At 41.0% G+C, this 22,699-nt stretch overlaps 2 protein-coding genes across 4 annotated transcripts; both read right to left on the bottom strand.

The window, feature by feature from the left end:
- Positions 1–821: 821 nt before the first annotated feature.
- Positions 822–6,700, bottom strand: kel (Kell metallo-endopeptidase (Kell blood group)). 2 transcript variants are annotated; one of them, XM_029503962.1, is made up of 18 exons: positions 6,391–6,700; positions 5,529–5,793; positions 5,176–5,439; positions 4,953–5,077; positions 4,287–4,445; positions 4,123–4,194; positions 3,849–4,037; positions 3,586–3,746; positions 3,369–3,486; positions 3,057–3,152; positions 2,859–2,957; positions 2,694–2,771; positions 2,320–2,426; positions 2,152–2,241; positions 1,657–1,724; positions 1,366–1,526; positions 1,166–1,255; positions 822–1,081 (listed from the first exon to the last, which is right to left on the bottom strand). In XM_029503962.1, exons 1-18 carry the CDS (start codon positions 6,415–6,417, stop codon positions 935–937), a joined length of 2,316 nt encoding a protein of 771 aa, XP_029359822.1. In that variant the 5' UTR covers positions 6,418–6,700; the 3' UTR covers positions 822–934. The 2 variants fall into 2 exon arrangements, with proteins under 2 accessions (XP_029359822.1, XP_029359823.1); XM_029503963.1 differs by having other exon boundaries at positions 5,529–5,787.
- A 798-nt stretch (positions 6,701–7,498) lies between these two features.
- On the bottom strand, positions 7,499–22,330 carry zyx (zyxin). 2 transcript variants are annotated; one of them, XM_029503986.1, is made up of 11 exons: positions 22,021–22,330; positions 21,518–21,880; positions 15,429–15,664; positions 13,357–13,619; positions 12,521–12,616; positions 11,199–11,771; positions 10,835–10,976; positions 10,156–10,325; positions 9,803–9,981; positions 9,377–9,497; positions 7,499–9,284 (listed from the first exon to the last, which is right to left on the bottom strand). In XM_029503986.1, the coding sequence occupies exons 3-11, from the start codon at positions 15,649–15,651 to the stop codon at positions 9,171–9,173; spliced, it is 1,881 nt and encodes a 626-aa protein (XP_029359846.1). In that variant the 5' UTR covers positions 15,652–15,664; positions 21,518–21,880; positions 22,021–22,330; the 3' UTR covers positions 7,499–9,170. The 2 variants fall into 2 exon arrangements, with proteins under 2 accessions (XP_029359846.1, XP_029359845.1); XM_029503985.1 differs by lacking the exon at positions 21,518–21,880.
- Positions 22,331–22,699: the final 369 nt, after the last annotated feature.

Below are 22,699 nucleotides of genomic sequence, written 5' to 3'. Positions count from 1 at the left end.
ATCTCTCCAGCTGGTTGTTGGAGAGTCTGGCAGACACATGACAGGTCTGATTTTTAAACAGTATTTTTGAAAAATAACAATTCTTTTGTTGCCAAGGGACTGCTGGAACTCAGCAGTTTGTACGTTTACCTTGTGACTTTGTACTGACGCTCCAGTATTTCAGTAATTTACTTTTTACTCATAGAATGGCTTTGATTATTATTTACTTTGCTAATTATTCGGTTTCAATCAAACTAGCAGTATTTACAAGTAGAACTGACACAATGAATAGAAATAAGTTAATACATATTTAGACTTTTTTCCTCCTGAAAAGTCTTTTGACTTTTTAGGAGGAAAAAGTCTTGAATGCTTGTGTAACTATTAAAACATCCCAGCACATCTTTAGATTAGCAATAAAGGCTTATACAAAAAACTAAATGCTTGAATTTTAGCATTTTGAGGCTCAGAGATGCAAAATGACTCATCAGTATATTTATGGGGACCATTTCTACAGACTTTACCCCCCATAACTCCCCTTATCTGAAATACACGGACCAGCTTCAAACATTGCTGTGTCTGCCTTAAGACTTTATAGTGTTAAATAATAATACAATTCAATTCAAAAATGGGTTCATTTTTATGTGTTTTGATTGTTGGACTTTATTGGACTGTTTTTACATTCTTGTACTGCTGATATTTTTCCATTACTAGAGGTGAAACATGGACACTTTTTTTCAAATTTCTCATTTTTTATTTAAATAATAAACAGCTTGTGCAACTATCAAAACATCCCAGCACATCTTTAGATTATACAAAAAACAAATATAAGCATTCTCTAACTCTTTTTTTTAAACCACATCCACAGTCTATTTGGTTACAGCACTACATAATAGTAAATATTTTCTTAAGAGGCAGTAACCAAAATAAATCCCAGCGAGTGTTTAAAGGTTTCTCTTCAGCATGTTAGTAATGAATGTTGTGTGGTTTTACTGGGACACTGAAGGCTTGAAGGGCACAGGTGAGATTTGGCACAAATGACTGTAATCAAGAAGGAGGACTCCAAAGGCATGACCTCATCGTAGGGGTCAAAGTCACAGTTAACCTGTAAAAAAACATAAAAAACATGAGATTGGTCACTGAGAGAAAAGGAGGCAAGGCTTTAAAGAGAAAGATTAATACACGTTACCTGAGAGAAGGATCTGAGAAACAAATGAGTGAGAGACAGTCCTGAGACAGATGTGTCCCCTGGATGGCTCTTCAGACTAAGATAATACGCCTGAGGAAGGAGAATGGACGAAATATGGATACATGAATAGTCACACACACACACACACACACACACACACACTCAAAAAAAAAAAAAAAAACCTGGAGATGGCTACTCACCTGCAATGCTATCTGCAGTGCAGAATACTGCACCCACACCTCCTGCTTCTGCGCCGCTGAGAGAGGAAACGCTCCGCCTCTTCTTCTTCTTTCTGCCACAGTGAGATAGCGAGCCCACACACATTCCCCCACAGCGTGCACTGTCTCACTCTGAGAGTAAACTACAACACAACAGAAACACTGGCATCATATTGCAGTAAACAATCTGTCATTGAAGCGTATGGAATTAAGCATATTTCAAGGTAATTTTCTATGAATGAGATCTTAACACAACAAATGTCTGTCTCTTACTGTCGGGCAGAAGCAAGTGGAGGATGTCTTTGGCAAGAAGGAAACCTGTTGCACCATAATTCATTGCCCTGTTTCAAAAGCAGAGAGCCATCAAGCTCAACGTTTGCACAATATAGACTGGAACTGCTGCCTCGTAGTTGTTATACAGCTTTTTGTCTCAGCTCCATCCACCCAGCCAAGGTAACGGTGGGTAAGGGGTTTGGTCCCCAGTCTGTATGAGGGCCAACATATGGAACATAGAACTGATCCCAAACACGCGACAATTTAGAGTTACCACTGCACCTAAACTTGTATGTTTTTGGACTACACAAGGAGGCAAGAAATGCCACGCAGGCACAGGAGGGGGACATGCAAACCTCCGCCAACCAGCCCAGGCTTTACTAACGTGTGAATAGACCGTAGATAAAGAAATTATGTTTCAAGCTGTCACAGTAGCCTTCACCAACACCACCAAGGTATAAGTGCTTTAAAAATCTTTTTTTTTTTTTTTTTTACCTGGGGTAGGTTGGATGGAAGAGCGGTGGCACAAACATTCCCAGTGGAAAGACAAGCTCATTACCTGTGACGAGTGGTGCGGCTGAGAATCTGGAAGAAATAAGAAAAAATTAAATACACTCTAAAAACGCTCACGTTATTATTTTTAAGTACAGAGCTGATCCTCACATGTCAGCCGCCTCATTCTGCTCAGTCAGGACTTTTCTCCGCCTCTTTTGCCACAGAGACAGCAGCTGGACGTAGTTGGAGAAAAAGCTGTGTGAGCTCAGTGACACCTGTAATACACAGGTTGTAGAGCCAGTGATGTTTGTTCAGAAGTTACAAGAGAACATTTTTGACTGCTGGGTCTCACCTACCACTGATGCAATAATAAATAAAAAGGCAGGTCTAAATGGAAGTTCTAAAAATCTGTATCAAATGTTTTTTTTTTTTCATTTGCTTTATAGATATACATATTTAAGTTCAGCAGGAAAAAGGAATAACTAAGAAGGAACATGTTCATACACTTTTTCCATTGGAGCCACAGGCGGTGAATAACGTACCTTAGAAAAAAGCAGGTCAAGTTCAGCTTCACCAGATATCTCATTTGTAGTCCAGAGTCTTGGTTTTAAAGACTGAACCTGGACGGTGACAGAAGTAATACAAATGATACCAGAATAAAGCTAAAACTTATATGTATTAAAGCGTAATATCAATTTATACAATGCCTTTTCCATAACAGAATGAAGAGACTTCTCATCTGTCCATTTGAGCTCATGTAATTTGGACTTGAAGGAGGAAAAGATATTTTGAATCATCTCATCTGCCTGTTGAAGAATGAAAATCATCTTCAGGACGCTGAACACAAACCTCATAACTATAATCACGATAAATTATGATCTCTCAAATCCACAGTCCATCCTCACCTCTTGGTGTGCCATTCTCTGACTGAGTAGGTGTGTAAGAACTGAGTCAAATCCTTTCTCAGTCTCCAGTACACAGTATCTCCAGCGAGGAGCTACCTGGTGAAGAATCCCACAAAGTAGACACGGCTCAGTTCATTGGCCAGTTCTTTTTCTTGTCGGTAAACTTTTCTGGTCCATTGAGTGGACTTGTCCAGGGTGTATGTCCCGCCCTCGCCCAACGTGGGCTTGTCTGGGACTGGCTCCAGCAACCCCCATCACCCGGAAATGGATCAGCAGGAGAAGATGAATGAATGAATGAATAAGTCGACTCACCCTGTCTGTGTTACCAAGCGCTGCAGATAAATTATTTGCTGTTTCAGAAAATCTGGAGTCCAGGGCCTGCATCAGGGTGTACAGCAGATTCAGGACCATAAAGGTTTGAAGGGGGCCACTGAGCAGGATCAAGTGAGGCAGCACAGTGTTAAAAAAGATTTGTTATAGACGGGAAAAGGACCTTTGCATGTTTGGTTGTATGCCTCACTTACAGTACCTGCTGTTCAGCTCATGCTTGTTCAGCCATTTCTCAATGATGGGGGACATTTGCACTATGTAGGGTAAGTTGTGCACGAAGACAAGATCGTCTTCGAGGAGGGCCAGTGGATGGAAAGCAGCCTGCAGACAGAACAGCCAATCAATGGCAGGGGCCTGGACCTGTAGGAGCATTTACACATGGAGAATCTGCTGTTATGTTTTTCCAGGGCATTCAGACACAGCGAGCCGGTGCAGCCAATCAGCCTTCTCTTCCTCCAGCACCTGCAGCTCTCTGATGGTCATACGCTGATACAGCTGTCCCTTCGACATCCGATGTTGCAGAGGGGCAGCAGCCACAGCGAGCTCAGAGGACAGAGACACAAACATGGCCACATGGAGCATGCTGGTGCTAGGCGGGGCCCCCAACAGCGCCAAGTACCTCTTACATGTTTCCAAGAAGGGACGTAGTGTCTGAAGAATAGAGAGAGGGGAATATTTTAGGAGCCAGTCCGTGGGATGAATCAATAATATATTCAAAGGTATAACAGTCATCAACCTGAGTTCTAGCCTGAGACTTCTGTGCCTTGCTGTTCCATTCAAATGGGATCAATAGATCTGGCTGATCAATCTGTAGACACAGAGCAGACTTGAGTCAAGCCTACTTTGCTACGACAGTGCTCCCTCACCAGCGTGCTTGGTTTTATCCTCGTGGATACCAGCCTGTATGTATCTTTTAGTCGTCCCACGGGCAGCTTCCTTTGGGTCTTTACCCACATAGAGGTTGAAGAAGGGAAAGGTGGCGTAGTCCCTCATCAGCAGGCTCAAAGTGTAGTTGAAATCCGTCTGATTCCACTGGCCCAAAGCAGCCCAACCTCCCAGCTGCACAGCGGGAGAAAGAGATATTCTGTTCCACAAATACTGACACAGACAAAACTCTTTATAAATGTGTCTCTGACCAACAATGCATCTGTTTTGTACGGACTACAGACAGAAGACAGATTTCCAGTAAGCAGTTGTGCAGGACAAGGAAAATGTTTGAGAAATAGCAAGTATTCAGTATTATTTTCAATTATGGAAACAGTTAATGAATCATTTTCATCAGATCAGAGAGTCAGCAGATTGGCTTATTTCAGCTCTGAGGAGAAAAGGAGGAACCACCACCACATGAACTGGGAGGATTTAGGGTGGGGTGTGTGTCATAAGCTCCCATGGCTGGCGTGCTCTCGTCATCTGGTAATATTAGTAATCACTAACATGTCCAAGTCTGAGCGCTGACGATCGATCAGTTGTGTGTGTGTGGAAATTTATTAGAAACAATGAGATAATAAGGAAACATTCCCAACTACTTTGGGGAATCATACATTTAAAGGTAACTAGGTGTCATACTTGATTGTTGATGAGACTGATGAAGGGCTCTACTCCAGCGGATGCTATGGCTCCTGTGTCCAAACAGGAAGCGTAGAATTGCTTCGCCTTCTGCACTGCTGAACTACGACTTGTGTAGTTGGATTCTGACAGAGATACACAAAACGCACAAAATAAAGATACAGTGATGTCAAAGGCTTGTTTACACAGTAGTTAGACAAAGTGAGACGGTCCAGACTCCTACCTAGAATATCTCTGAGATACTGCAGCAGCGCAGTCTTCCTGTCTGGTAGCTTTCCTCTGTTTTTCCTCTCTTTACTTTGCCCGCTCCTCTCAGAATTCCCACTGTGGTTCTGTGGATGACCTCTTTGACTCCCCTCTCTGCCTGGGGAGAGTCTGTCAGATTCACATGCGAACAGGAAGTAGTCACAGGGCTCCTGAAAGGGATCGACAGACATGGACAGACGGGCCGAGGCCAACTGGCAGGCCGAGGAAAGACAAGGGGCCTCTAAAGAAGAGCGAGAGAAAAGTTAGACAAAGTTACAAGCTCTGAATCGTTTTGTGTCAGTTTTCCGTAAAGTTGTGTTTCAGGCTCACCAGCTCCTGTCTGGTTACTGCTCCTACTCTGATTGGGGAATTTATAGTAAATTAGTCCCAGAAGGGCAACACATAAGGAGAAGCCCCCGAAGAGGAGGAGCAGCTTTTGAAGTCTGATACACAGCAGCTTGGCTTGCTGCTGCTGCTGCTGCTCAGTGTTGGACTCTGACAGCTGTGCTTCAGGCTGGAGCGTCTGGTGATGGGTCTCAGATTGAGGACCCCTCTGAAGATCTTGCTGTGATGATGGCTGGATCGATAGCTGACGCTGGAGGTTCAAACAGAAAATAACTACAAAAATACAATCCAGTAACCTTAACATCAAATTTTCATCTGCTGCTCCGCACACAGTGGAAAGGCCCATGTTTTTGTTTTGTTTTTTTTTTTTAACAAGAACCACGTAGGAATTTCCGTTCTCATCATACTCAACGCTTTGACCCTTCTGGCTTGCTGGAGTCCTCGCTGCTCAGACACACAATACCAACAAATGCTGTCATGAGCTGCCATTTGACAAGAAACTCAGAATTTAGTGGATATTCCTGGATTTAATGCTTATCCCCACTAACAACTTTATCCTTCAAGTATTATGTTGCAGTCGAGTCAAATAACTTTCATATTAGCCAGAGCTACTAGAAAATACAGTTAAACAATATTAGTTTGCCTTTTGCATCCAATGTTATTTTCTGCTGACCTCACTCAATAATTTGAAAACCACAGAACTCGAATTATATAATTTCCCAGCAACATGGATGACTCTGTGTCCCAGTTTCCAGTAACAAAATTTCACTAAAACCTCGCTGCCATGTGAACCGGGTAAACACAGCTTCACAACATGGCAAGCTTTTTGTTTTGGTGAAGCTCTTACCTCAAGCTCTGTTGGAGTTGCACTCATTCTTATATGGATGTCTTGCTTTGTGTTTCTCCAGTGTCTTACATCCTCTGCTTTTTTTATGTTTGATGTTTCTCATGTGCACCTCCTCCTGCAGCTCATCTCAGCTCTCTATCTCTTTTCATCACTCACTTCTCACTGACGCTGATAAAAAGAAAAGAAAAGCTACGTCTTACTCTCCCTCCAGTGCACCGATAATCAAGCAAGGACTTATGTGGTTTGCAAAAATCGAGGGAAACTCAACATCAAGTCTTCAACTTGTATTTACACTCATCTGCAGGACCAAAGGCCCGAGGACATAAAGCTGAGATGGGTACGGGTCAACACAGTGTTTTGGCTTATGCATTTTGCATTGAAAGAGGGCAAGCACTTCTTCCTGGAAAGTACGCACAGAAGTATTCGCACATGTGTTCGAAGTTGTCATTATCTGTGCAACTCATGGCTGACAACAACTGATAGAGCAGTATGGTGCGCAGGAAGTCATCCAACAGTGTAGCACATCATTAACACGTTTCACGAACGTCACGGTACATTAGCTAACCCGAGAGAGAATAAGGTGACAAACAAGAAACTGAAAAGATAAAAAACTAAATAAATAAATAATATATATGTATATTCCCCCCACCAGGTACTATTGGAGTTCATAATTAGTTATGTTCATAATTTTGTCACTTAAATATGGAAAAATAAAAACTAATTAAATACTTTGGTACTCAGCATTTTATTTATTTAGTTGCTTATCTTTTGATACAGCCAGAGGAGTGAGGGGTGGGGCTAAATGTTATTAAACATATACACATTCACACGTATCAAACAGGACTTTATAAAAAAAGTTATATGAAAAGACAAGGCATCTGCAAGTAATACGATAGGACATAACATAACAAAACACCAGGTAATGCATCTGTGAAGGAATCTTCACATGATGTAAATGGAAGCGCCACGGAGGTGGCGGAGCTGGTGCAAACAAGAGACAATATTAGAGGAAATGCCACCGCCGTCTGCACAGTTATCATGCAATGCTGAATCACTATTGCCATGTTTTGTTCGTCATCCTGGTGTTATGCTGCACTAGGCTCAATGCAAACACAAATACCTTTTTTTTTTTTTTTTTTTTTTTTTTTTTAAATTAAGGATTCATTTTTGAGGCTGTAAATCAGGCTCAATTTAGAAAGAACAATGGAATACAGGAGAGAGCGGAGAAGGCACATTGCCAGGTTAAAAATGAAAACAAATAATTGTAGGCATTTATCAATGAAATATAGTACAGTAGCATAATAAAATAATATATAATGGTCATGAACAGACTGAAGTTCAAAAGATGAATAATGGAAAGCATAGTGGCATTTACTGTATAAACAGAATAGATCAAGAACAAAATCAGGGCTCAACATGAAAAAGGTGGTTGATAAAGAAAAACCCTACCAACTGGTTGTTTTAGTATCTTGCAAACAGTTTTGGTCACTGTGTTTTAACATCTCTTACCAAAAACTTTAAACTAGTATCTCTACTGATCGGCTATTCTAGCACTGATGAACATATAACCCTAATACATAATGGGAAAAAAAAACCAAAACAAAACCTTAAATTATATTATTTAAAGCGAAAGATTAGATTAACTATACTATTATGTTTCTAGATGGTATCTACTAAAATGTGTCATGTGCAGGGGCTTAGGGGTCAAAGTGTCACAAAAAAGGACATTTTATTTCACTACGAAACTGTGCAACAATCACATAATAGGTCCTGTTCTCAGCGATGCAGCTGATATTTTTAGCTCAACTATGAGATCCCCAGAATGGAATCTGTGTGTGACGAAGCTGTGCTACTGTGTTTGTTCATAATTTCGGCATTCAGAAAGCATGCATCTAAAAATACTTAACACGGTTTAAACAGCTCTAAAATCTTGTTTGAGAAGAGAATGGCTTTTCTAGTTTTACACCTAATACAATATGATCAAATAACGAAAAGCAACAAGACATAATTCAAGGCATGCCTGTAAATTATCATAGTCACAACCCCCAAAAACTAAGAGCACAAAACATTCACTGTAACCTTTAACCATTTTTGCAGTCAACATTTAATCCTAGATGACTCTAAGATGCTATCAGAGTAAATTGGCTGATATAAAGCAAAGGGAAGCATCATTAACCATGCTTGCAGGCACAGCAACAGCCGAAGTGTTATAGATATGCTCTATCATCTGCCAAACAGAGTGGTGAAATCTGTGCAATAGTCAAATGGGAGGTTCTTGAAACTCCTCACCTATCAGTAATATCAGTATAGCTACAATGTTCACAGGGTAAAACAAACAAACAAAAAAGAGCTTAAGATTGAAATATCGCTGTACATGGTGCTACTACCAATATTCAGGTGAGAGATAAAGGAAGGCAACTTTATATTTATCAGACTGCTCTTTTGACCAAACTGTTCTTGTGCAAGTAATGCTGGAAATTTTAGAGGAGACAGAATTGGCACAAAAAATACACTCTTGCTCACAAAGACAACTTGAGAGATTGTAGAGGGGGAGATTGGGAATAAAAGATGAGCCTATTCCAGTGCAGTACATTACTTCTGCACTGAGGTGAACACAGGCAAGGAAATACTACACTGTATCTGCATGCAAACATATTCTCTCAGCACATTAACATTCACACCTGCGCACATATACTGAATAAAGCCCTGTTACAAAGGCAAAAATGGTAGCTGAGTGACTCCTGTGCTTTTGGATTTGGTTCATAGTTTAACAGAGGCAATCACTGTGCAGCTTGCTTGGCTCGCTGGGTATGGCACTTCATACAGAGGATCCTACCATCCAAAGGGTAGCAGCCATTTTCATCTGCCTCTATGGAGAGCGGGCGAGCACAGTCCTGCAAAACAAGTACATATGTTAATGCACAGTGTTTTGGATTTACAATGACATGAAGGTTTTGAGATAAGCCTTTTGCAACAAATGTCTTACCTCACAACGGTAACACTTGAGGTGGAAGTTCTTGTCAAGAGCCACCACTCTGACTGTCTCTTCACTGCCTGGGGCTGGAACAATGGGCTCATTACAGCTTACACACAGAGGGGAGAAACGCCTGAGGACAGAGGTGGAAAAGTGGGTATTAGTTATTAGAATATCAGCAACACTGTCACTCTTTGGAAGAGATCGTCTGACTAGATGAATCTGAATAACAAAAATATGTATTTGTCCCTAAAAAAATGTTTTTGCGAGCTGAGGAATGAAGTGAATAAAAATGTAATTATGGCTCATTTACTATACACTATGGCAGAGAGAATGAAAGGTTACAATGCAGAGCAAATGATTTTGTCTGCATTACAAATGAATAAGGTTGTTCTATTTAGTTGGGTTATAACTAAGGGACCAGGCACTCATAGCTACCTGTGGTAATCCTGGACACAGTAGGGGTTGTTGTTATCATCAGTGATGAAGGGTGCCCCCTCAAGTATGCAAGAGCAAGTGCTGCAGCGGAAACAGTGAGCATGGAAACACTGGCCCACTGCCTTCAGCACTCGGTCAGTGATCCTCTCCCCACATCGGGAACACACAGCCAGGGAACTCTGAGGGAAAAAAAGATTTGGCACAAGGAAAGAACCTGGGTGATTGTTCAGCACTTTCAGAATTCATTTGACAGCATCACTGTGGCTTTCATTATTAGCCATTTACTACAAACCTATAATTATAAAGGCACATCACGTTATGTATATGAAACACTGGCATCTCCATGTGCTCACCATGTAGCAGTCCTCACATTGAGGTGAACTATCTCTGTCATAGAACTGCATGCCCTGCAGGGGGCGATGACAGCTCATGCAACAAAAGCAGTTGGAATGAAACAGTTTATCCATGGCTCTTACAGCTGGTTGAGTACGGGACAGAGCCTCACCACACTTCCCACATACCTCTGAAACAGGAAGAGAGAGAAGCAATGTTTAAAAAAAAAAAAAAAAAAAAAAAAAAAAAAAAAATATAAGTATGAGTGAGACCATTTCGAAATGCATCAATCTTCCAACTAATTTTTGCTTGTTCTGATTAAAGCATCAGTAATTCCAACTGACAAATTGATCATATCATGTCAACTGTCCAGATTTTAAAACTCTTCAACATCAACACTATTCAGACACTATGTAGACTTACATCTGTTAAGATGGTACATTTGTCAGAGAACAGAGAATACAGAGAGAGGCTCATGAACCACCACAGCAAAAACAAAGACTACAGAGATAAATAAAAGCTGATTACACTTGAACTGCAAATTGGTTTTTGCAATAAACTTTGCAAACAGGCAGTTATTTACTGTGATTAGCAGAACTGGCATCTATCATTAACATACATTAGCATGTACCTTCATAGGGAGAAAGAAATGTGCTTCATGATAAATGTGTGCATACCCCTGAATATTTATGTATGTACCTGTGGGAGGGGAAGTGATGACAGGCGCGTGAGTGTCCATGTCCCTAATGAAGTCCTTGGTCATTCTCTCCAGCTCCTCTACTTCTCTCATGTTTAGAGGAACACCTCCACCTGGAATGGGAACTGGGGCAGGGGGTGAGGGCTGAACGAACACACACACACGTATACATTATTTACATTGGTTCGTACAGCCTACCTTATAAAGCATTTTGTTTACAATTCAGCAGTTTAAATTTTTAAAGCACATCTAGAAGGACATAAGTCTCATCTTCTGTTTTATTTATATGCATTCTTTAGACCTTTCTATCATTTATGCAATGAAAATATAGTCTCTTAAGAAATAAGAAATAAAGCTGGAGTATACCGTTGATGCAGGGGGAGATTTCATTGGTTGATTAAAGGAGGAGGGGGGAGATGACATGGTCTTCGGTTGAGGAGGAGGCACAGCAGAAGGCGGCTTCTGGTTTGCATTCACTTGACTGGCAAAGGGGGAACTCTTTATGTGATTAGAGGCTGGTGCAGCGGCCACGTTGTTTGTTGGGGCAGGAGGTGTATGGGGAGCTGCAGGAGGTGGAGGGAAAGAGCTGGTGGCAGAAACAGGGGAAGGTTTTGGTGCTCCACTGACTGGCGTCGGGTTCTGGTTCAGATTCTGGTTCAGTTTTTGCGCCAAAGAGGCAGATGAGGTTGACATTCTCCCTCCAAAACCAGACTTGGGTGCCACAGCTGGGCCTTTAGAAAATGGCTGAGTAGCAGAGTTTGGTGCAGAGTTGTGATTGGCTTGACGGTTTGTTCTGGCTTTGAGTTCTTCCGCCCAAGGAGCTGGAGGCGGACGGTCTCCCATCTCAGGAGGTGGGAGGAAGGAGAGGGCTGGTTTAGGAGCAGTTGGTGGAGGAGCTGAAGGTTTGGGCGCTGGTGCTGAAGAATACTGGCTCGGTAACTGAGGATAAAAGATTAACAACATAATAAATTTAGTTTTTCACAGATTCATCTCAATACAAAGCAGAGTGTGATCATCAGGTGCAGCATTTATTTGGTTATGTAAGACCATTTACCATAAACTGTAACTATTAGTATTCTCATATCTCTGGAATAACATGTCACACTAAAATGAGGCAAGCATACACTTATTATATTGAATGAGGTACTTTGATTAAAGTAAACATTGGAACTGCTCCACAGTTTGACTTTATCAGAAGTGCTTCATCTTTCTGACATTTATTTTGCGGTTTTGAGCCCAAATTATTCTGCACTGATCCAGTACCTCCCAGTTGGATAAAAACACTCTCCATTTATGGGCCTCTCACTGGGTCTCTGGCAGCACACTCTCATGCTCCCCACTCAGTTCTGTGTGCATCACCTCCTCTCTCTCTTTCTGTATCTCCTCTCTCAGCGTGAATCAGCAGCTACCTCACTTTTTGTTTTCTCTTTCAGTCTAGTGTGCTGTGTGTGCAGTTCACTTATCATCGAGCTTTCAACCTGAACTGATGAGGAAAGATGAATAAAACCAGCGTGTCATTCCTCTAAGCTACTTCCAATAACCCAACTTGCCTTTTCATTCTCTTTTTCTGCAGTGAGCTTCCTATGAGTCAGATCCTGTTATCATTTTCTGTCACATGTGCTCTGAAATAGATTTTTCCAATCTGCAAATATGTTATGGTATGTTCCCCATCCCTCTGTGCTTTGTACCTTCGGGTTAAAAGGTCCTCTGGTCTCCATCTCAGACAGCAAATCAGTCAGAGAGTCCAGCTGTTGATCAAAGCTGGTCTGCTTTTCAGTGAGTCTCTGTCAGAGACAGGCATGGCAGGCATGACAGGCAATGAGTCACACAAAGTACATTCCTTTTTTCTTTCATAAAACAAAACAAAGATACTTGGATGAGAAAACTAAATGACTGATGAAAAACTGTTCCAGGTGGTGAATACAAGCATTATAAAGATGTTCTGTTTTGGTTCTTTATATCTTGCAGATTGAAATATAACCAAACTGTTTAAAAAAAAAAAAAAAAGGGTGTGGTTGCAGTTAGCTGGAACAGTTACTGAGATGGGAAACCCCCCAAAAAAAAAAATCAATGACTGAATGATAAACAAACTCAATGATGTGATTAATTATGACCGTTAAATAGAAGACATTTGAATTTTCTGTGCCTGCTTGAATTAAGGAGAATACAGAATGTGTAATTCTGATTCACTGGGTTTTTGTTGAGAACCATTGTGTTTTCTTTCTGTCAAATTACTTTTTAACTCTGCGCTTTGAAAAACTGGACAAGAAATGTCCATGCATTGATGCATTTAATACCTGGGATGACCAATGCATGTAGTACAGATTTTTGGAAAAAAACAAATCTCACAGGCTAGAATTCATTTGATTCTTTATATACGCTTAGTATACAATGGAGTGTTCTTATCAACACTTTAAGTACCACAACAATGTCCTCCAGTGTCCTGCCTATCAAATTATACCATGCAGTACAAGTATGAAACATGCAGACAACCAAAGCCATTTTAGATACCACAGTGACCTACCTGTGGGTTTCCAGCAGCACTGGGTAAACTGGTACCGGATGCAGGGAGAGGTGGTGGAGGTGGAGGAGGAGGGGGAGAGGGGCAGGTGGGTGGACAGGCACATTCTTCAGGAGGAGCGGGGAGGGGCAGGTCATCTGCCACTGGAGGTGGAGCAGGGAAGGCAGGAGGGGAAGCATCTGAGGCAGTGGGAATGATATGGCATTCGGGAGGAGGTGCTGGCAAATCATCATCCAGTGGAGGAGGAGGAGGTGGAGGTGGGAAGTCTGACAGAAATGAGGAGGATTGACCCATTAAAAGGTATGGAAGATGTATGTTTTGTTTTTGTGTTTGTACTAATGGATGTCAGTTAGTGATGGGAACGAGGAACCTCTTCCAGTTAACCGTATAATGCCGTGCTTATCTTATTTGATCAGACATTTAGACCATTCCCCCTTGGCAAACTAAAAGAAAGAGATTGAAAGGCATCAGTTGGAAAATAATAAAGACGCAGTTCTTGTTATTTCCTGAATTGAGTGTGATGCCCAATGTAACAAATACGATATAAACAAAAAAGGAAACATTAACCTTTTTTTAAAGGGCCAAATAAAGACTTCAGATAAAAAAATTAAAATAAAAATAAAAATTAATTAATTAATTAATTAATAAAAAAAATAATCTAATTTTCTGTCCATCATTTCTTAGGTCAGACATTATGGTTTAAAAAAGATTCCAAATTCAAAATCAAAGTCAAATTATCATCCAATCATTGAAATGGCATCAAACCTGCCCTTGCAAGAAGGAGCCATGACAGAGAGGGAGATATCCAAAGTGTGTTGGCTTCATTTCCCAAATGAAAATAACAACAGTGGTAGTTGTTATGTCTGTAAAATGTAAGACTTGAAAATTAGCAGTGTGCTGAAACATCTGCCTATGCGACACAGTCTTGGTCTCAAATGTCCATGAATGCTTTACATCTGCCTCTTCATTAGTGTCATTAGTGCCATACAGACAGATGCCTCTTTGCATCCGCAGCACTACTTAAACGGTGGGCATTTGGCACACTTCATCAGGAATAATGGAATCAATAAAGAAGTGAATCCATAAACAGAATCATTAATGACTGTGGCATCAATAAAATCCCACCCCCACTGTCAATAATCTATCAGATATACTGTATACCTTTACAATATCATGAGTTTGTCATATAAAAAAAAATAAAGAAACATGATGAAGACTTGGCTGGGTTTAGACATTTTTTATCGGTTTAGATCTTTCTCTGATTGCTTTTCCTAAATTCTAATGTTTTCTGAGATCATGAGTCAAAGGGTGAAAATGTGTCCTGCCTAGTAATATCTCCCTGTAATTAAGGTAACTTCTGAAGTGGTTGTTTAAACTAAGAAAAGTTATTTGTACATTCAGTGTTTCTCACAATTCTAGATTGACTTTAGGTCTGAGTGTGAGTGGTTATGTCTGTCTCTGTTTGCCCTTCAATTGGACTGGCGACCTCTCCAGGGTGTACCCCCCCCCCCCCGCCAAGGGGAGTGGCAGGGATTGGCTCCAGCAGCCTTTGCGACCCAGGAAATGCATAAGTGGTAGAAGATGAGTAAGTGAATGAATGTTTCTCACCAAAATGAATCTTTACTTGCTTGCATTCTTCCCTAACAGTGTTAATGTATTTAGAATCGTGCGATATTATGAACAGAGTGAAACAGCCACCTTGAATATGAATCTCTCTATGCGTGAGAGTGCTCATACATTTGTACGAACAGGGGCCGACTCAGCATTCAGGGCAAAACAGAGAAGTCTGAAAACATGTCCACGGGATATGATTAAAACTAATTTGTCAGAAAAAAATTGGCAGACTGAGTCCATGAATTACATCAGCCCAGACATTAAGCAGTCTACATATTCACAACTCTACAAGTAAAACCTCAGTACAAACCAACTGAAGTGGTTTTTCCATATACTACACAGTGATGCTCAGCATGCTCGCACATGAAGCAGTGGGAGGTGGGATAGGGGAGGGCCACTCATCGTGAATATAACTCAGTTTGGAAAAATGTTTCCCAAAACAGTGTAAAGAGTTCAAATACCATCGCTGAGGGAAGGGGGTGGTGGAGGCAGATCCCCTACTCGACCAATCACCCCTGTGCCGATTGGTGTAGGTGATGGAGCTGAGGGAGGTGTCTGGCTTTTGGGCCGTGGCGGTGCCACCGAAGCAAACTTCTTTGGCTGGTTGTAGAAGGATGGGGTGGTGACTTTGAAGTTCAGAGAGGATGTCACCATGAAAGGCTTGTCATTGTTGGAATCCTCCATTTTGAATATTTATCTGAAGACAAACAAAATCATAGATGGCTCTTAAAAGACCACAGAGAACACACAAATTCATAAACGAGAGGCTGTGTCTTTACACATATATGAAACATGTATTCAAACAACCCCTCATGAAACCAACATTTATCAGCTGACTAAAGTCAGGGGGCATGCATTCCTTGGCAAGTCAGCCTTTAGTTTTAGAATTAGAAATGACAAATCAACAAAATGTTTGTCCTGTCACAGATCCAAACTAAATTCTAATTATGACCGGGTTTTGAGTTGAGGCAAAAAAAAAAAAAAAAAAAAATGAACTGCACTGAAAAATGGCAATACACATGTAGACTGTTGTATGGAGTTAATGAATAACTGCTCTCTATTGCATTGCAAAATGGAAACATGGGAGCTACTCACTGTAAAATCTAAAACAAATTGCGGATGGTGGTAAGGCGGCTGTGGAAACTACTCAGAATATAAATAAGAGTCATAAATCTTGGGGAGATTGTTTCTCTTTTGCTTTATTAGGGTTCCAGCTAAAAAATGCCTGGAAAGTCCTAAAGTTGCAATGTAATTCAATCTGTGCATATTGTTTCATATTAGTACAAAATGTTATATTATGTTATATTAACTGCCTAAACAGTATACTACCCAGGCAGCTATCAACTGTACACTTTACCTGGGGTAGTGCTGTCCTGACCTCTGAAGTCTTAATAAAAGTAATTAAATTAGGTTTATTGTGGTTCAGTGCCTTTTAAGTTCTTTGGACTTTTTCTAATATTTTCTGAAATGCAAAAGTATAACAACCAAAGTGCATTTTGCAAATCAAGTGATTCTGAATCCCTTCAAACACAAAAGCTTGAGCAAATAATCTACAGGGGAGGGAGAAAACTGAATGTCAAAATTTCCTCAGGCCATGTGTAAAAATCCAATACAGTAGGCAGAATGGCACGCCCAGATGCCAGAGACAATTTACAATATTTAACACGTGGCTATTACAGGGACTCAAGACACAATGATACCATGGTTTGGAAAAGAAATACTTCTTTGAAGCAGGGAGGGTAGCAACTACCGTAACATTAACATGTGAGGTGCGTCACCAAGAGGGCAAGCCCAAATATTTACCTGACACATGCTGGTGGTTAAACAAATGCTGTTACTACTTGAGTGACTACAGATTCTTCACAAACTCTGAACACATTTGCGCCAAGGCCACCAGACCCTGAACAAGATCTTTAGTCAAAGCACAGTTCTTCTTCCTGAGCTCACAGCACATACTGTTCTTCCAACACAAAACCCTGAAACTCTGGAATAGTCGCTCAATTATTAAACATGTGGCAATAATGTTTAGACTATGTATTACGCCTTTTAGAGACTCTAAAACATTACTGTCCAACCACAACACATAATCTGTAACAGAATGAGTTTTAGGTGGTAAGAATTAGACAAACTGGAGATGACGCCAGTCAAACACAATGTATGTCTTTGCAATGTTGCATTTATTCTCTTCACCCTGGCAAAGTTTACACAAAATGCCTTATTCAATGTTACCGTAAAAGCAGAGACATACGTGAAGCTATTTCTCATGAATAATTTAAGTAAACTCTTAAAAAAAAAAAAAGCATTTAATCTACTGAAACTGCACTGAGCAGCCCATCCAAGAAAATGTATCAGTTATTATATAGACGAACAATGCAAGCTGTACAAGACAATATAATTTTCATGACAACAAACTTTATTTAATATTTCTACCTTTCAAGCTTGTTACACTGACATGGCCTTGTTTACATAATGCTAAGTGGTTGTCAAGAAAACCACCCCTCTGAAAGCCACCGAAAACTACGATTGCACCATAGATACAGCAAACGTAACATTAGAAAAACAACCTTTCCATTAAGAGAATAAGTCAAGCATAACCTTCTAAATTATTATGTAGACAGGACCCAGCTCACAGTAAGAGCTAAATCAACCAGGAAAATTGTTTGAGTGTTTTATTCTTATCCCTCCATCTTGTTGGGACACCCCAACAACAATTCAAGTCCTGACAGGACAAAGAAACTTTTGCTCAAGGGGGGAAAAAAAAAAAAAAAAGCTGCACTGATTATTACTTAACTACCTTCTCTGGTGAGAAAGCAACACTTCTGTTTGTCAAGTCAGCTTCCTTCGATGCAAATTAAATGATTCTAAATATATATGTGCGGGCTAATGGCCTTATGCCCTTTAGGTATTCTGAGGTATCAACTCTTTCATGGTGTCACGGCAGCCGAAGTTGTCCTGTTATGTTTGAAGACATTTGAGTACACAGCATTAAACAGTGATTTCTGAAGCCTCTGAATGCTACTGCAGTTCCATGTTTGTATTTACAGTACATATGTGATAATATACACATTTTAACAAGTAACTAGGTCCTTTTAGACAGTTAGATGCCAGTTGAAGTTGGCTGTTTTGTTGCAGCTTTCAATTTAAAAGTTTGATTAAACAAATGATTGACACTGATAGAGTTGACTGCAACAGCACTATTAGCTGATCACAGCAATCAGAAATATTATGCTAGCACAGGACATAACTAGCTTTAAAAATTTACTATTATAATTAGCTGTCAAAAAAAACAACATCAAGAAAACAACACAAAATTTGTTGTATAAATCCATAAGAAAATGTGGCAATAACCTCTTTATTTTTGGTCTAAATATTGCCAAGGTGGCAATTTGCAACAATAGCTAACAATAACAATAACTAAAAGAAAGCAAAAAGAGTAGTGTGTTTGAGTCTCTGGGAAAATAACTGGCTAATCATTAATCCAGAGTGCCTCATGTTGAGTAGAGTGGACTCTCTACTCAACATGCAAAAACAGATTGGACTGATCTTGGCACGAAATGAGATTTGCACATCTGAATATCAACGGAGTACTCCAAACACAACACTTGTATCTACTATGGCTTTCTAAGGCGTGTTTGACAAAGGTGGGTAGAGACTGTGATTTAGACTTTTCATTACAGCACTTCAAATACATTCTAAGAGATCACATGCAATAGTCCTCTCAATTATCCAACAGATGATAACTTGTGGTCAGGTTCCATCTGTTCCTTCATACGATCCTGAGGGGCTTAGTACGATGAGATCAGCTACACACTCAGTCCCAACCACACCACTTCAAATCTATCTTGAAACATGATCCTTGAGAGACCTAAGGAACAGCTAAGGAACATATTTGGCACTACAGCTAAATGACATCATCTTTTAAGCTTTTTTGCTTTCACTCCAATCACCCCTCTCTCTATATTTCCTTGTTTCTTTTCCTTGCCTTGTCATTTTGTGTTCCCATACTTGTCTTAATTTCTGACTCACAATCTGATGTATAGACTTGTGCTCTGTGGCTGACTGCAGCCATTTTTGTGTGTCCCTTAATTTCTCACTGATTTCACACCCCTACAAACTAAATGACATCACTGGAGGCTGCATTTAATTATTTCTACACTGCAGCTATGATGAAGGGTGGCACTGTACAGACTTTGTATAGGGGCCTACATTCATTACATAGTGTACTTTGTAGCTTTTGAACTTTGTATAAACTCAATATTGCTTTTACAGGCCAGCAAATTGCTGGTACCACATTCCATTTGGTTTTTATTCTATCTTATCAGGGGCTGATTTACACATGGAATGGGACAAGCCTTACTGCCTCGTAGGATATAAAGAGTAGCAAGGCAGTGGCACTTAATGATGCATTTGGCGAACCACTGCCCTCAAAACTCAGACTTCAAGACATTGAAACAGGGACGTGAATCTGCATTTGAAATCCCACGTGTACTATTACACGTCAAACAAACAAACTTGAACCTCTTTTGTGGCACACTTTCTATAATCTTTTGTGTATTATCTCAGTGTTGATTGACTTACACAGGCACAGACTATGTGGTGCAGTGGCTCTTAAGGTAAGATCTACCACACTCAAACTGTTTCTCTCAGCAGTGGTTCATTGTTTTGTGATTACAGAGGAACTAAATTTGATTTACTGTGCATCTGCTGTTAAAAAGATCAACTCCCATTTTAAATCTTTTTTATAGTTTCTTTCTAGTACTGACACATGACAAGACACGTAGCAGTGCCTCTTCCAAAAAGAAAATGACAAGAGCCCAAATAAGTAATGGGCTAACAATTTTATTACATGATATAAATCTATTTCAAAACTTTAACGAAGAAAAATAAATCAAATTAATTTTTTTTTTTCCAAAATAAGTATGTTGCTTATTTGTTAGCCTACTACAAATCTGTATTTCTGACAATACTTCCAGTAATTCCTTCCATGTCTAGGCATTCCATTGTGTGTTGTTAGTGAGACTCTCTATTGTTCTGATGTTAATAGCACACACAATTTCTGGGAAAGCGTGTCTAGGTCAGGGGTCACTAATGCGGCTGCAAACCTCCCTTTTGAGGACAATCTTACAGGTCACTGGACATGAATTGAGCACCATGGTAATGTCCCTCTCAGACTGCAGCTCAATGAATGATTGAACAAGCAGCATTTCAAAAGTGGTTATAACGTCCACCAACGACACTGAGAACCGAAAATCAAAAGGCCAGTGATTTGAGGCAGAGGGATAAAATAGCTTGTGCATCTTGACTCATGGAGGCTACAATTAAAGGAGGATTCCTTGGAAGCCTGGTCAGAGGAAACATCATCCAGCCATTCATAGATTATGTTCATTTGCAGAGGTGGTCACCACTTCACTGAGGCACTAGTGACTACAGTCTGTCTTGTCATACAGACGCACCACACAAACCTCCCATTGCAGCCTTCTCATTACCAGTTATACTTAACCATGGCTCACTGTGGCTGTGCATCGAGGGTCTCTTTCTCGCTAGCTGATGATAAAATAATACTAGTCACATGATTTCCACAACCTTTCAGTTGCACTAATTATAAACTAAAACTGCCTTATGTCTCATGTACTCTGGTTTAAAAAAAAAAAAAGCCATTCATAACTACAGTTATTCGAAATATTCAACTTAATCAGATATAAGACCAAGGAATGCATGAACTGCGTACGCTTGAGACCCCACAACCAAAAAATGTCAAAAACTGATTATCAATGGGTTTTTTTTATCTTTTTTTTTTTTTTTTTTTATCTACTGACTAATCGATTGATCAACCATTTGCTACAGCTCATTTATATACTTGTGTGTTCTGGTTTCAAATGGAGGAACATTCAAATTCCCCACAGCCGGAATAACACCCACCTTCCAGGTTTGTGAGAGCAAGATCACGACGGCGAGAAAATAAAATCCAATAAATAGGATGCTCCTGAGCATGTAATCAGTAAAGACGTTTAACAGAGACCCACCCTGAGGCCTCATACAGGTTTCTCCTTCCTCGGCAGTGTGGAGAAGTTAAACACCATGTAGCAGTGTGCTCCACCCACCTTAGCAGCCCATTGATCCGACACGGTTAGCCAGGGCTTTGAGGAGCTCTGACAGCTGACACTAAGAGGTCACAGCGACGGTTAATTCCTCCTCCATCCCTCTGCATCTGGTTTCTGGCTAAAGCTACGGAGAGATGGCGTTAACGCTGCTAAACGCGGTCGATGCTAATATTGACGGCTATCTTACAGATGTGCCGTATGTGACGGTCAGCTAGCCATTAGCCCGGCTGGGTTCAGCTGAGGCCCCGTTACCATCGTTACGGCCACTAACGGCTGAGTGATGCTAACTTGTGAATGTAACAAACGTTACCGTCACCTCCCGGGCTTATCATCAATCACACCGACGGGTGTTAGCTTCAGTCGGACCGCCGGCACACATTCCCCACCGCCTCGGTTAGCAGCTAGGTCTCAGCGGAGACATAAGCTATCGTCCCCCTACATTTTCTTACCTCAGGCGGCCTCTCCGACAGCAGACGGTTTGGACTTCCCCCGGCCCTGAAAGTTCAACGCCGCACTGCTAGCTAGCTAGCGAGCGCAGTCAACTTTTTACGCTGAACTTCCTCCTGCTGCTTCCGCGTAGCTCATTCCTTGTCATCGGCGTAGCAACCCTCAGCCTACCGGGGACTTATTCAGTGCGGTGAACAAACACTCAGGCAGGGAGACAGAGGAACGCCGCCCACTAAGAGGTATCTTCTCCGCCACCGTGGAAAACACTTTTTACAGGTCACACAATGAGCTGCGCCAGGTGCCATGTGTCAGGTCCACCTCGGGCCATGGCACCGAGGTGTTGGCTGCAGTCCCGGTACAGAAATCTGGAAATGTGCGCTATCATGACATTTGCATTTACAAAACTTTACCTTATTAGGTAACCTGTAGCAGTCTCCCCACCCAATCTCCCGCAAAAAACTGGAGCCTTGCCACCACCTCCTTTTATCCCGATGAAATCACTTACCCTGTTGGTGCAGCTGCACGGCAGACCTCCCTTTCACTTCCCCTCTTCCTTTTGTTCTTCTCTTTCTCTGGCTTCCAAGCTGAGTTGTCTGCTGTTGTAACTTCTCTTTCTCTCTTCCCCTTTCCAGCAGCTATTAGACCCTCCCCCTGTGCTGTTAGGTCTGGAAAAGGAATGACACCATCCTTCCAAACAAGTTCTTTCTTGTTTGACTTTGGCTCAGGACTTGTGTATTACTATGTAAACAGCATCCCTTTCTCTCTCTCTCTCCCTCGCTCTCTCTCTGTCTCCTCTCCCTCTCCCTATCTCTCTCTCTTTTTTGTTGTGGTGCATGTGTATCTGTCTCTCTATCTGCGTGTGTGTTCATAAACTGTCCAGTCAGACTTCAGACCCCTCCTCCTCTCTTTTCTCTCTGGATTCTTGCAGCATTCTTCATTCAGTGACATCAACCCTGTTGCCTCTCCTTGTAAGGTCAGACTGAAGGAGTGAGGGAGCCATAGGGAGGGAGAGATAATGGGGCTAGAGGCCTAACCCTAACCCTGATGAGATACAGGCTTGAAGTGGTTAGGTCTTTAAACACAAGGAGGTGAAGTAGCAGAAGAAAATATGTTCACAGTAATCTGTTTTTGCTTTTTTGCTTTTAACTGCTTTGAAAAAGGGCTGTCCTGATGCTTTTCACAGA

The sequence above is a fragment of the Echeneis naucrates genome, chromosome 6, assembly GCF_900963305.1.
Source record: "Echeneis naucrates chromosome 6, fEcheNa1.1, whole genome shotgun sequence".
NCBI lineage: Eukaryota > Metazoa > Chordata > Actinopteri > Carangiformes > Echeneidae > Echeneis > Echeneis naucrates.
This window is presented reverse-complemented; position numbering and strand designations above follow the sequence as displayed.

What these genes read in the sequence shown, in the direction of transcription:
- zyx (XM_029503986.1), bottom strand. Translation starts at nt 15,651, where the DNA reads ATGGAGGATTCCAACAATGACAAGCCTTTCATGGTGACATCCTCTCTG. An exon ending in GTGCTGCTGGAAACCCACAG is followed by an intron (nt 12,617 to 13,356) that starts GTAGGTCACTGT and finishes TGTCTCTGACAG; the next exon opens with AGACTCACTGAAAAGCAGAC. An exon ending in TCAAGTGTTACCGTTGTGAG is followed by an intron (nt 9,285 to 9,376) that starts GTAAGACATTTG and finishes CTTGTTTTGCAG; the next exon opens with GACTGTGCTCGCCCGCTCTC.
- kel (XM_029503962.1), bottom strand. Translation starts at nt 6,417, where the DNA reads ATGAGTGCAACTCCAACAGAGCTTGAG. An exon ending in CGACTAAAAGATACATACAG is followed by an intron (nt 4,195 to 4,286) that starts GCTGGTATCCAC and finishes CTGTGTCTACAG; the next exon opens with ATTGATCAGCCAGATCTATT. An exon ending in AGAGAATGGCACACCAAGAG is followed by an intron (nt 2,958 to 3,056) that starts GTGAGGATGGAC and finishes ATTCTTCAACAG; the next exon opens with GCAGATGAGATGATTCAAAA.